Genomic DNA, 14,623 nt, shown 5'->3' on the forward strand with positions numbered 1-14,623 from the left:
ATTTACCGTTTTGGAAACTGTTGGGGGAGATGGCTCACCAGGGGAAGGTGGCAGCAGCCAGGTTCATGGCACCGTGGCTGGCTCTGCTGCACAGAAGGGCGGGAAAAAGAGTGGCAGAGCTATAGTGATAGGGGATTCAATTGTAAGGGGAATAGACAGGCGTTTCTGCGGACGCAAACGAGAATCCAGGTTGGTATGTTGCCTCCCTGGTGCAAGGGTCAAGGATGTCTCGGAGCGGCTGCAGGGCATTCTGGAGGGGGAGGGTAAACAGCCAGCTGTCGTGGTGCATATAGGCACCAACGATATAGGTAAAAAACGGGATGAGGTCCTACAAGCTGAATTTAGGGAGTTAGGAGTTAAACTAAAAAGTAGGACCTCAAAGGTAGTAATCTCAGGATTGCTACCAGTGCCACGTGATAGTCAGAGTAGGAATGACAGGATAGCTAGGATGAATACGTGGCTTGAGAGATGGTGCAAGAGGGAGGGTTTCAAATTCCTGGGACATTGGGACCGATTCTGGGGGAGGTGGGACCTGTACAAATCGGACGGTCTGCATCTGGGTGGGACCGGAACCAATGTTCTCGGGGGGGTGTTTGCTAGTGCAGTTGGGGAGGGTTTAAACTAATGTGCCAGGGGGGTGGGAACCGATGTAGGAAGTCAGTGGGGACAGAAACAAAAGGCAGGAAGGGAGAGTGTGTAAAGCATGACCAGAGAAAGCAGGGCAGAGAGCAAGGAAGGTCTACATTAAACTGCATTTATTTCAATGCAAGGGGCCTGACGGGCAAAGCGGATGAACTCAGGGCATGGACGGGCACATGGGACTGGGATATTATAGCTATGACTGAAACATGGCTAAGGGAGGGGCAGGACTGGCAGCTCAATGTTCCGGGGTACAGATGCTATAGAAAGGATAGAACAGGAGGTAAGAGAGGAGGGGGAGTGGCGTTTTTGATTAGGGAGAACATCACGGCAGTACTTAGAGGGGATATATCCGAGGGTTCGCCCACTGAGTCTATATGGGTGGAACTGAAAAATAAGAAGGGAGAGATCACCTTGGTAGGACTGTACTACAGGCCCCCAAATAGTCAGCGGGAAATTGAGGAGCAAATATGTAAGGAGATTACAGATAGCTGCAAGAATAATAGGGTGGTAGTAGTAGGGGACTTTAACTTTCCCAACATTGACTGGGACAGCCATAGCATTAGGGGCTTGGATGGAGGGAAATTTGTTGAGTGTATTCAGGAGGAATTTCTCATTCAGTATGTGGATGGACCGACTAGAGAGGGGGCAAAACTTGACCTCGTCTTGGGAAATAAGGAAGGGCAAGTGATAGAAGTGCTAGTGAGGGATCACTTTGGGACAAGTGACCATAATTCCATTAGTTTTAAGATAGCTATGGGGAATGATAGGTCTGGCCCAAGAGTTAAAATTCTTAATTGGGGCAAGGCCAATTTTGATGGTATCAGACAGGAACTTGCAGAGGTAGATTGGGGGAGACTATTGGCAGACAAAGGGACGGCTGGTAAATGGGAGGCTTTTAAAAATGTGTTAACCAGGGTGCAGGGTAAGCACATTCCCTTTAGAGTGAAGGGCAAGGCTGGTAGAAGTAGGGAACCCTGGATGACTCGAGATATTGAGACTCTGGTCAAAAAGAAGAAGGAGGCATATGACGTACATAAGCAACTGGGGTCAAGTAGATCCCTTGAAGAGTATAGAGATTGTCGAAATAGAGTTAAGAGGGAAATCAGGAGGGCAAAAAGGGGACATGAAATTGCTTTGGCAAATAATGCAAGGGAGAATCCAAAGAGATTCTACAGATACATAAAGGGGAAAAGAGTAACTAGGGACAGAGTAGGGCCTCTTAAGGATCAACAAGGGCATCTATGTGCAGAGCCACAAGAGTTGGGTGAGATCCTGAATGAATATTTCTCATCGGTATTCACGGTGGAGAAAGGCATGGATGTTAGGAAACTAAGGGAAATAAATAGTGATGTCTTGAGAAGTGTGCATATTACAGAGGAGGAGGTGCTGGAAGTCTTAAAGCGCATCAAGGTAGATAAATCCCCGGGACCTGATGAAATGTATCCCAGGATGTTGTGGGAGGCTAGGGAGGAAATTGCGGGTCCCCTAACCGAGATATTTGAATCATCGGCAGCCACAGGTGAGGTGCCTGAAGATTGGAGAGTGGCGAATGTTGTGCCCTTGTTTAAGAAGGGCAGCAGGGAAAAGCCTGGGAACCACAGACCTGTGAGCCTAACGTCTGTAGTAGGTAAGTTGCTAGAAGGTATTCTGAGAAACAGGATCTACAAGCATTTAGAGAGGCAAGGACTGATTCGGGGCAGTCAGCATGGCTTTGTGCGTGGAAAATCATGTCTCACAAATTTGATTGAGTTTTTTTGAGGGAGTGACCAAGAAGGTAGATGAGGGCAGTGCAGTAGACGTTGTCTACATGGACTTTAGCAAAGCCTTTGACAAGGTACCGCATGGTAGGTTGTTGCAGAAGGTTAAAGCTCACGGGATCCAGGGTGAGGTTGCCAATTGGATTCAAAATTGGCTGGACGACAGAAGGCAGAGGGTGGTTGTAGAGGGTTGTTTTTCAAACTGGAGGCCTGTGACCAGTGGTGTGCCTCAGGGATCGGTGCTGGGTCCACTGTTATTTGTGATTTATATTAATGATTTGGATGAGAATTTAGGAGGCATGGTTAGTAAGTTTGCAGATGACACCAAGATTGGTGGCACAGTGGATAGTGAAGAAGGTTATCTAGGATTGCAACGGGATCTTGATCAATTAGGCCAGTGGGCCGACGAATGGCAGATGGAGTTTAATTTAGATAAATGTGAGGTGATGCATTTTGGCAGATCGAATCAGGCCAGGACCTACTCAGTTAATGGTATGGCATTGGGGAGAGTTATAGAACAAAGAGATCTAGGAGTACAGGTTCATAGCTCCTTGAAGGTGGAGTCGCAGATGGACAGGGTGGTGAAGAAGGCATTCGGCATGCTTGGTTTCATTGGTCAGAACATTGAATACAGGAGTTGGGACGTCTTGTTGAAGTTGTACAAGACATTGGTACGGCCACACTTGGAATACTGTGTGCAGTTCTGGTCACCCTATTATAGAAAGGATATTATTAAACTAGAAAGAGTGCAGAAAAGATTTACTAGGATGTTGCCGGGACTTGATGGTTTGAGTTATAAGGAGAGGCTGGATAGACTGGGACTTTTTTCCCTGGAGCGTAGGAGGCTTAGGGGTGATCTTATAGAGGTCTATAAAATAATGAGGGGCATAGATAAGGTAGATAGTCAACATCTTTTCCCAAAGGTAGGGGAGTCTAAAACTAGAGGGCATAGGTTTAAGGTGAGAGGGGAGAGATTCAGAAGGGCCCAGAGGGGCAATTTCTTCACTCAGAGGATAGTGAGTGTCTGGAATAGGCTGCCAGACGTAGTAGTAGAGGCGGGTACAATTGTGTCTTTCAAAAAGCATTTAGATAGTTACATGGGTAAGATGGGTATAGAGGGTTATGGGCCAAGTGCGGGCAACTGGGACTAGCTTAATGGTAAAAACTGGGCGGCATGGACTGGTTGGGCCGAAGGGCCTGTTTCCATGCTGTAAACCTCTATGATTCTATGATTCTATGAGGGTCGGATAATAACGGGGGGGGGGGGGGGGGCGAATGGGGCTTCCAGCCCATTAATTGCATTCGAATTATGGGCTGTTCCTGTCGGTGTGTGTCGGGAATCCCACGATGGGCGGCAGGACCAGTCTGGGAATGGCATCAAGCCCGTTTGGGGCTAATACTCGATTCTCCTCCTGATCGGGATTCCCGATTTTAGCAGCAAGGAACGTACAATCCAGCCAGAGAGTCCAGGCCGGGGAAATACAGCCAGCATATACTGAATCACATAGAGCCATCGTATACTGAATCACATAGAGCCAGCATATACTGAATCACATAGAGCCAGCATATACTGAATCACATAGAGCCAGCATATACTGAATCACATAGAGCCAGCATATACTGAATCACATAGAGCCAGCATATACTGAATCACATACAGCCAGCATATACTGAATCACATTGAGCCAGCATATACTGAATCACATAGAGCCAGCATATACTGAATCACATAGAGCCAGCATATACTGAATCACATAGAGCCAGCATATACTGAATCACATAGAGCCAGCATATACTGAATCACATACAGACAGCATACACTGAATCACATAGAGCCAGCATATACTGAATCACATAGAGCCAGCATATACTGAATCACATAGAGCCAGCATATACTGAATCACATAGAGCCAGCATATACTGAATCACATAGAGCCAGCATATACTGAATCACATAGAGCCAGCATATACTGAATCACATAGAGCCAGCATATACTGAATCACATACAGACAGCATACACTGAATCACATACAGCCAGCATATACTGAATCACATAGAGCCAGCATATACTGAATCACATACAGACAGCATACACTGAATCACATACAGACAGCATACACTGAATCACATAGAGCCAGCATATACTGAATCACATAGAGCCAGCATATACTGAATCACATAGAGCCAGCATATACTGAATCACATAGAGCCAGCATATACTGAATCACATAGAGCCAGCATATACTGAATCACATAGAGCCAGCATATACTGAATCACATAGAGCCAGCATATACTGAATCACATACAGACAGCATACACTGAATCACATACAGCCAGCATATACTGAATCAAATACAGCCAACATATACTGAATCACATACAGACAGCATATACTGAATCACATACAGACAGCATATACGGAATCAAATACAGCCAGCATATACTGAATCACATAGAGCCAGCATATACTGAATCACATACAGACAGCATATACTGCATCACATACAGACAGCTTATACTGAGTCACATACAGACAGCATATACTGAATCAAATACAGCCAGCATATACTGAATCAAATACAGCCAGCATATACTGAATCACATAGAGCCAGCATATACTGAATCAAATACAGCCAGCATATACTGAATCAAATACAGCCAACATATACAGAATCACATACAGACAGCATATACTGAATCACACACAGACAGCATATACTGAATCACATAGAGCCAGCATATACTGAATCACATACAGGCAGCATATACTGAATCACACACAGACAGCATATACTGAATCGCATACAGCCAGCATATACTGAATCAAATACAGCCAATATATACTGAATCACATAAAGCCAGCATATACTGAATCACATAGAGCCAGCATATACTGAATCACATAGAGCCAGCATATACTGAATCAAATACAGACAGCATATACTGAATCACATACAGCCAGCATATACTGAATCACAGACAGACAGCATATACTAAATCAAATACAGACAGCATATACTGAATCACATACAGACAGCATATACTGAATCACATACAGACAGCATATACTGAATCACATACAGACAGCATATATTGAATCAAATACAGCGAGCAAATACTGAATCACATAGAGCCAGCATATACTGAATCAAATACAGCCAGCATATACTGAATCACATAGAGCCAGCATATACTGAATCAAATACAGCCAGCATATACTGCATCACATACAGACAGCATATACTGAATCACATAGAGCCAGCATATACTGAATCACATAGAGCCAGCATATACTGAATCACATAGAGCCAGCATATACTGAATCACATACAGCCATCGTATACTGAATCACATACAGACAGCATATACTGAATCAAATACAGCCAGCATATACTGAATCACATACAACCAGCATATACTGAATCACATACAGGCAGCATATACTGAATCACACACAGACAGCATATACAGAATCACATACAGCCAGCATATCCTGAATCAAATACAGACAAACTCTAACTCTTCAGTAACCACTCCGAAATTATCAACGTCTTTGTACTGAAGATTGAACACGTGCCCTCACTCTCCGGGAATGCAAAGATTAAATGTGGCAGGTGATTGGCCTGCACTTCTATCGATAGCCAATGTAAGAGGTTCCCTGAGATTTTCACAAGTATTTTACTCGGTGACGCTGTGAAATTGTCAAATAGACCATCACGTTTTGGGTCCCACTTTCCAATGTTAAATAATTCAACTTTCAAATCTGAATAATGCAAGTATGTTTGCTAATCCGTGTTAGTTCATGAGCTGTCAATATTTCCACCAACATTGCTCCAAATGCGAGCGACTGGTAATGATTTCTGAAACTCAAGACTGCGGACCCTTCTCCCGATGAAGTGGTACTATATGATATTAGGAGTGAAAGCTCTCAATCCATACTCTCCTTATTTCTATTCACTGCAAATTAATTTCTTGCCCTTCAATAGCCTCATTTCTAACCAGTTAGATTTAGACACTCTTACAAATGTTTATTTAATTATCTTTTAATTCCTCAATGCTTCATTGATTAGATTTTATGGTTCAGTTCAGATCAGAAAAGGATCGGTTTGAGATCTGTTCTGTGCCGGGTTAGCTGAATTGGCCAGGCGAACTCGTGTATATTACAGCTGCCTTCAGCTTTGATGACTGGGCTCTGCCCAGGTGAACACTGTATATGTGAATGAAGTTACATTATGTCTACCATGGATAAATATCCTCGTCAATTACTAGACTGTAATTGGCACCTGTGGAACTGTGCCCCAACAGAGATAAGCACCTTCCTGGAGGTGAGGAGAATATGGAGACACGAACACCTGCTGTGTGTCAGGGTGTTATTGCTTCAGACACTAATGGTGACTAATCCTTGGTACCAGTTTGGTTGTTCTAGTACTGATCATCTGCCCAAGAAACAGAAAGCAGAGTCTTACTATAAATTCTAGTCTTACGGTCTAACTGATCCGCAAACACCTCTCCGTAGATCATCCAGTACGGCATATAGAAAATGTTCCGGGCCAATCTCCAGGAAGGCTCCTCGTCTGGGTGAAGAATCGCCTGCCTCGACACTCCAAAACTCATCAGGACCACCAGCATAATGACAACAAAGTAAAGCATGTCGACCATCTGTAATTGAGAAGTTAAATGCCCGCCATCAGAGACAGAGATAATGAATCATCACACAGCCAAGGTCAACACACAGCTTCCCTTTTCAATTCTGTAGAAGAGTCATATGGGCTCGAAACACTGGGCGGATTTCTCTGAAAATGGGGCAATGTCCCCATGCCCGCAAGAAAACGGGCGCGAATCACTTTCGACTTTCCTGGAGAAAGTCCAGGGTGATTCTCCATTTTGAAAGGGGCTATCAGTGCCCCGGAGTGCTCCTCGCAGCTCCGGCTGCCGATATGGGGCCCTGCACCTCTGGCCTGCGAAGGTGGCCCCACGCAACATGGCGGACCCACAGCAAGCCAGCCCCAATAAGATAGGTCCCCCACCAGATCGTGAGCACCCGCCGATCGGTGGCCCCTGATTGGAACCCTGGCCGTCCTGGAGGCCACCCCGGTGACGGACCCCTCCGCCCCCACAGCCGGTCCGCAGCCGCCACTCCGAGTGCCCGCCGGGTGGAACCATGAGGGAACCAGGCCGGCGGGAACTCGGCCAGCTGTCGGCGGAGAATCGCCGCGGGGGCCTCTTTCAATGGCCCCTGACTGGCGCCGCGTCGACTGTGCGCGCGACTGGCGGCGATTCTCTGGTCCGCGGAGAATTGCAGGAAGGCGTCGGACCTGATCACGGGTCTGATGCCCCATTCTCCGCCCCCGCGGCGAGCGTGAGTTTGGCGCGGCGGCTCGAAGAATTCCGCCCATTAACTCTCACTCCATGGATATTGTTGCCATGAGTTTATCCAGCATTCGCTGTTTTTATGTCATCACACAGACAAGGTCATCACACAGCACCCAGTCATGGCATCATCACAAGCTGCAGGGTTGGGGTTTCTGGTCATTACACAACTTTTAATCAATTGCATCCAGTTTTCCTACCCTGATCAGGTCCCATTCCAAAACTCTATCCCTGCATTTTAGCGAAATGATTGTGTAATAATTTGTATTATTTCTATCTTGCACCTCGTACGGTTTTTAAAATTCTTCCATGAGACATGGGTATCGTTGGCTGGGCCAACACTTACTGTCCATCCTGAATTGTCAACCACATTGCTGTGGGCCTGGAGTCACGAGTAGTCCAGACCAGGTAAGGACGGCAGATTTCCTCCCCTAAATGGTTTGCCATCATTAGACTTTCAATTTCAGATTTTTATTAAATTCAAATTTCACCAGCTGCCCCGGTGGGATTCGAAGCCGGGTCCCCTGGGCCTCTGGAATATCAGTCCAATAGGAATGTCCCTGCAGCACCGCCTCCATTAGAGATAGCTGGGTTTTAGTTTGTGATAGATGGAATAAATCCATGAATTGATTTCAGTTGGCTCTACGTTTAAATGAATCAGTTCTCTAAGACAAAGCTGGAGTGAGAGGAGGTGGAACAGGGAGGGCAGTGGGGAGGGGGAGGGGGAGGGGGAGCAATGCGTGTGGCAGTAGCTACAGCACAAAACTGACCAAATGCCTCAATGAGCATCAGTAGTTTTTGTTTTTGGAGCCACTTCCTCTTGTCAGTACCTAGTTCATTCTTGGCAATCTGTTTTTGAAACATTTGTGCGTGTAGATATTAAGATTAAGCAAACTGATTATTCAAATCAAAGTTGATGAATTCAATGAATGAAGTGCAAATATCAATCCTTCAATTCACTATAATAAACTTGCAAAGTAGAACAATGTGAGGGCAATGTAAAAATCATGTCACTCACCAATGACTCTGCATTGGGAAGACTGCAAAACATTGCTTGATCCTAAAGTCTTGCATGTAACGGAACTGATGCTAAAACTTTGAATATATTCAAGAGGCGGCTGGATATAGAACTTGGGGGAGAATGGGATCAAAGGTTATGGGAGAAAGCAGGATTAGGCTATTGAGTTGGATGATCAGCCGTGATTGTGATGAATGGCGGAGCAGGCTCGAAGGGCCAAAAAGCCTCCTCCTGCTGCTATCTTCTATGTATGTATGCAAGTCAAAAACCTGATGGATCAATTCTAGCTGTTTTTCGTATTATGCTACCAAATACTTACTGGCTTACTATTTATGCAGTCACATGGTTTTAGCCTGAAGATAGTGCCTCTGTGGCACTAGTTAAGTTGCAAAGCAGACTGGAGGACGTGACGGACTCTCAATGCAATCTCTGGTGTGTTTTGTACAATTAAATATTTTATCTGAACTCATTTCTACACACAGAGGGCCAAGAAAAATAATTCAAAAACACTTCAAAAGAACTTTTTTTACATGGACCATAAAGCAGGTTTCCTTTAAGTAGGACCAGATGGAGCAGCAATTCCTTCTGAATTCAAGGAATTATAATCAGATCCATAGAATTCCTCAGCAAATGTTTGAATATTAAGCAGAGAATTATTTTGCCTGCCCTGGTTTGAAACTTTCAGTAGATGGTAATTTAATTTCAGAGACAATGATTTGAGGTTTTATTTGTATTTAATATGTTCATTGTCTATTTCACCCAGAGAATATCAACCTGTGTGCTGAATTTGGTGCATTTTGAGTGCTATAGTAAGAGTTTGGTGACCGAGGGAGTATAAGGCTTCATTTTTATCTAAAGTTTAGTCTTTCTTTTATTTAGTTAATTAACTTAAAAGTTGCTGTTTGGTTTAGAAGAAGGTGAATTTTCAATCAGCTTTAAACAGGCTTCTACTTCTAGGCACTTGCAGCTGGAGCTTGTTAATTAGTTAATTGGATTAGGCCAGTTTTCAGAGGCTAGATTCACAGTATAAAAGTGATCCCCTACAGTGCAGACTTTGTTTGCACTGAGTGCTGAATTTTGAGTGCCATAGTAAGAGTTTGGTGACCGAGGGAGTGCTGAATTTGGTGCATTTTGAGTGCTATAGTAAGAGTTTGGTGACCGAGGGAGTTAGGTGAGGAGGGAGTAAGGTGCTCCTTTCATTTTGTTTCCGACATTTCCGCAAAGAGTGAGAAGAGAGTTTACAGAAAGTGTAGCTGACTGGGAGCAGAGTCGGAGGGCGGAGATCTAGTTAGTCCACAGGGCAGCTATATTCTGTCAGGTAAGAGGGGATGGAGGCTAGGCCAGTTGCATGCTCCTCCTGTAGGATGTGGGTGGTGAGGGATACCACTGGTGTCCCCGCTGACTATACCTGCGGGAAGTGCACCCAACTTCAGCTCCTCAAAGACCGTGTGAGGGAACTGGAGCTGAAGATGGATGAACTTCGGATCATTCGGGAGGCAGAGGGGGTGATTGAGAAGAGTTACAGGGAGGTAACCACACCCAAGGTACAGGACAAGAATAGCTGGGTTACTGTCAGGGGGAAAAAAACAAACAGGCAGACAGTGCAGGGATCCCTCGTGGCCATTCCCCTTCAAAACAAGTATACCGTTTTGGATGCTGTTGGGGGGGATGACCTACCGGGGGAAGGCCCTAGCGGCCAGGTCTCTGGCACTGAGTCTGGCTCTGGGGCTCAGAAGGGAAGGGGGGGAGAATAGAAAAGCAATAGTTGTAGGAGATTCAATGGTTAGGGGAATAGATAGGAGATTCTGTGGTCGCGAGCGAGACTCCCGGAAGGTATGTTGCCTCCCGGGTGCCAGGGTCAGGGATGTCTTGGATCGTGTCTTCAGGATCCTTTAAGGGGGAGGGCGAGCAGCCAGAAGTCGTGGTGCACATTGGTACCAACGACATAGGTAGGAAAAGGGGTGTGGAGGTAATAAACAAGTTTAGGGAGTTAGGCTGGAAGTTAAAAGCCAGGACAGACAGAGTTGTCATCTCTGGTTTGTTGCCGGTGCCGCGTGATAGCGAGGCTAGGAATAGGGAGAGAGTGCAGTTGAACACGTGGCTGCAGGAATGGTGTAGGAGGGAGGGCTTCAGGTATTTGGATAATTGGAGCGCATTCTGGGGAAGGTGGGACCTGTACAAATAGGACGGGTTGCATCTGAACCAGAGGGGCACCAATATCCTGGGAGGGAGGTTTTCTAGTACTCTTCGGGAGGGTTTAAACTAATTTGGCAGGGGAATGGGAACCGGATTTGTAGTCCAGCAACTAAGGTAGCCGATAGTCAGGACGCCAAAGAGTGTAATGAGGCAGTGGGGAAGGGAACACTGACAAAGGAGAGTACTTGCAGGCACGGAGATGGGTTGAAGTATGTATACTTCAACGCAAGAAGCATCAGGAATAAGGTGGGTGAACTTAAGGCATGGATCGGTACTTGGGACTACGATGTGGTGGCCATCACGGAAACTTGGATAGAAGAGGGGCAGAAATGGTTGTTGGAGGTCCCTGGTTATAGATGTTTCAATAAGATTAGGGAGGGTGGTAAAAGAGGTGGGGGGGTGGCATTATTAATTAGAGATAGTATAACAGCTGCAGAAAGGCAGTTCGAGGAGTATCACCCTATTGAGGTAGTATGGGTTGAAGTCAGAAATAGGAAAGGAGCAGTCACCTTGTTAGGAGTTTTCTATAGGCCCCCCAATAGTAGCAGAGGTGTGGAGGAACAGATTGGGAAACAGATTTTGGAAAGGTGCAGAAGTCACAGGGTAGTAGTCATGGGTGACTTTAACTTCCCAAACATTGAGTGGAAACTCTTTAGATCAAATAGTTTGGATGGGGTGGTGTTTGTGCAGTGTGTCCAGGAAGCTTTTCTAACACAGTATGTCGATTGTCCGACCAGAGGAGGGGCAATGTTGGATTTAGTACTTGGTAATGAACCAGGGCAAGTGATAGATTTGTTAGTGGGGGAGCATTTTGGAGATAGTGACCACAATTCTTGACTTTCACTTTAGTAATGGAGAGGGATAGGTGCATGCAACAGGGCAAGGTTTACAATTGGGGGAAGGGTAAATACGATGTTGTCAGCCAAGAATTGAAGTGCATCGGTTGGGAACATAGGCTGTCAGGGAAGGACACAAGTGAAATGTGGAACTTGTTCAAGGAACAGGGATTACGTGTCCTTGATATGTATGTCCCTGTCAGGCAGGGAAGAGATGGTCGAGTGAGGGAACCATAGTTGACAAGAGAGGTTGAATGTCTTGTTAAGAGGAAAAAGGAGACTTGTGTAAGGCTGAGGAAACAAAGTTCAGACAGGGCATTGGAGGGATACAAGATATCCAGGAGGGAACTGAAGAAAGGGATTAGGAGAGCTAAGAGAGGGCATGAACAATCTTTGGCGGGTAGGATCAAGGAAAACCCCAAGGCCTTTTACACATGTGAGAAATATGAGAATGACTAGAGCGAGGGTAGGTCCGATCAAGGACTGTAGCGGGAGATTGTGTATTGAGTCTGAAGAGATAGGAGAGGTCTTGAACGAGTACTTTTCTTCTGTATTTACAAATGAGAGGGGCGATATTGTTGGAGAGGACAGTGTGAAACAGACTGGTAAGCTCGAGGAAATACTTGTTAGGAAGGAAGATGTGTTGGGCATTTTGAAAAACTTGAGGATAGACAAGTCCCCCGGGCCTGACGGGATATATCCAAGGATTCTATGGGAAGCAAGAGATAAAATTGCAGAGCCGTTGGCAATGATCTTTTCGTCCTCACTGTCAACAGGGGTGGTACCAGGGGATTGGAGAGTGGCGAATGTCGTGCCCCTGTTCAAAAAAGTGACTAGGGATAACCCTGGGAATTACAGGCCAGTTAGTCTTACTTCGGTGGTAGGCAAAGTAATGGAAAGGGTACTGAAGGATAGGATTTCTGAGCATCTGGAAAGACACTGCTTGATTAGGGATAGTCAGCACGGATTTGTGAGGGGTAGGTCTTGCCTTACAAATCTTATTGAATTCTTTGAGGAGGTGACCAAGCATGTGGATGAAGGTAAAGCAGTGGATGTAGTGTACATGGATTTTAGTAAGGCATTTGATAAGGTTCCCCATGGTAGGCTTGTGCAGAAAGTAAGGAGGCATGGGATAGTGGGAAATTTGGCCAGTTGGATAACGAACTGGCTAACCGATAGAAGTCAGAGAGTGGTGGTGGATGGCAAATATTCAGCCTGGATCCCAGTTACCAGTGGCGTACCGCAGGGATCAGTTCTGGGTCCTCTGCTGTTTGGGATTTTCATTAATGACTTGGATGAGGGAGTTGAAGGGTGGGTCAGTAAATTTGCAGACGATACGAAGATTGGTGGAGTTGTGGATAGTAAGGAGGGCTGTTGTCGGCTGCAAAGAGACATAGATAGGATGCAGAGCTGGGCTGAGAAGTGGCAGATGGAGTTTAACCCTGAAAAGTGTGAGGTTGTCCATTTTGGAAGGACAAATATGAATGCGGAATACAGGGTTAACGGTAGAGTTCTTGGCAATGTGGAGGAGCAGAGAGATCTTGGGGTCTATGTTCATACATCTTTGAAAGTTGCCACTCAAGTGGATAGAGCTGTGAAGAAGGCCTATGGTGTGCTCGCGTTCATTAACAGAGGGATTGAATTTAAGAGCCGTGAGGTGATGATGCAGCTGTACAAAACTTTGGTAAGGCCACATTTGGAGTACTGTGTACAGTTCTGGTCACCTCATTTTCGGAAGGATGTGGAAGCTTTGGAAAAGGTGCAAAGATGATTTACCAGGATGTTACCTGTAACGGAGAGTAGGTCTTACGAGGAAAGGTTGAGGGTGCTCGGCCTTTTCTCATTAGAACGGAGAAGGACGAGGGGCGACTTGATAGAGGTTTATAAGATGATCAGGGGAATAGATAGAGTAGACAATCAGAGACTTTTTCCCCGGGTGAAACAAACCATTACAAGGGGACATGAATTTAAGGTGAAAGGTGGAAGATATAGGAGGGATATCAGAGGTAGGTTCTTTACCCAGAGAGTAGTGGGGGCATGGAATGCACTGCCTGTGGAAGTAGTTGAATCAGAAACATTAGGGACCTTCAAGCAGCTATTGGATAGGTACATGGATTACGGTAAAATGATATAGTGTAGATTTATTTGTTTTTAAGGGCAGCACGGTTGCATTGTGGATAGCACAATTGCTTCACAGCTCCAGGGTCCCAGGTTCGATTCCGGCTTGGGTCACTGTCTGTGCGGAGTCTGCACGTCCTCCCCGTGTCTGCGTGGGTTTCCTCCGGGTGCTCCGGTTTCCTCCCACAGTCCAAAGATGTGCAGGGTAGGTGGATTGGCCATGATAAATTGCCCTTAGTGTCCAAAATTGCCCTTGGTGTTGGGTGGAGGTGTTGAGTTTGGATGGGGTGCTCTTTCCAAGAGCCGGTGCAGACTCGGGGGGCCGAATGGCCTCCTTCTGCACTGTAAATTCAATGATAATCTATGATAAATCTAGGACAAAGGTTCGGCACAACATCGTGGGCCGAAGGGCCTGTTCTGTGCTGTATTTTCTATGTTCTATGTTCTGTGACAAACTCTGGGCAGTGCAGAAAGAGGCTATTCAGCCCATCGAGTCGGTACCAACACGTCGAAAGATCATCCTACCTAGGCTCAATCCCCTGCCCTGCAACACCACCCTAAGGGGCAATTTATTGTGGCCAAGCCACCCAACCTGCACATCTTTGGACTGTGGGAGGAAACCGGAGCACCCGGAGGAAACCCACACAGTCATGGGGAGAAAGTGCAAAATTTAAAAAGCGCGGG

At 45.9% G+C, this 14,623-nt stretch overlaps 1 protein-coding gene across 1 annotated transcript in view; it reads right to left on the bottom strand.

Annotated features, from left to right (window-relative positions):
* The window catches only part of LOC140404303 (transient receptor potential cation channel subfamily M member 1-like), an 81,391-nt gene that overhangs the window by 14,942 nt on the left and 51,826 nt on the right, over positions 1-14,623 (bottom strand). Inside the window, exon 20 of the mRNA XM_072492638.1 lies at positions 6,886-7,060. Within this exon, the coding sequence (XP_072348739.1) occupies positions 6,886-7,060 (175 nt within the window). The remainder of the gene's footprint in view (positions 1-6,885; positions 7,061-14,623) is intronic.

This window comes from Scyliorhinus torazame, chromosome 30, assembly GCF_047496885.1.
Source record: "Scyliorhinus torazame isolate Kashiwa2021f chromosome 30, sScyTor2.1, whole genome shotgun sequence".
Lineage (NCBI taxonomy): Eukaryota > Metazoa > Chordata > Chondrichthyes > Carcharhiniformes > Scyliorhinidae > Scyliorhinus > Scyliorhinus torazame.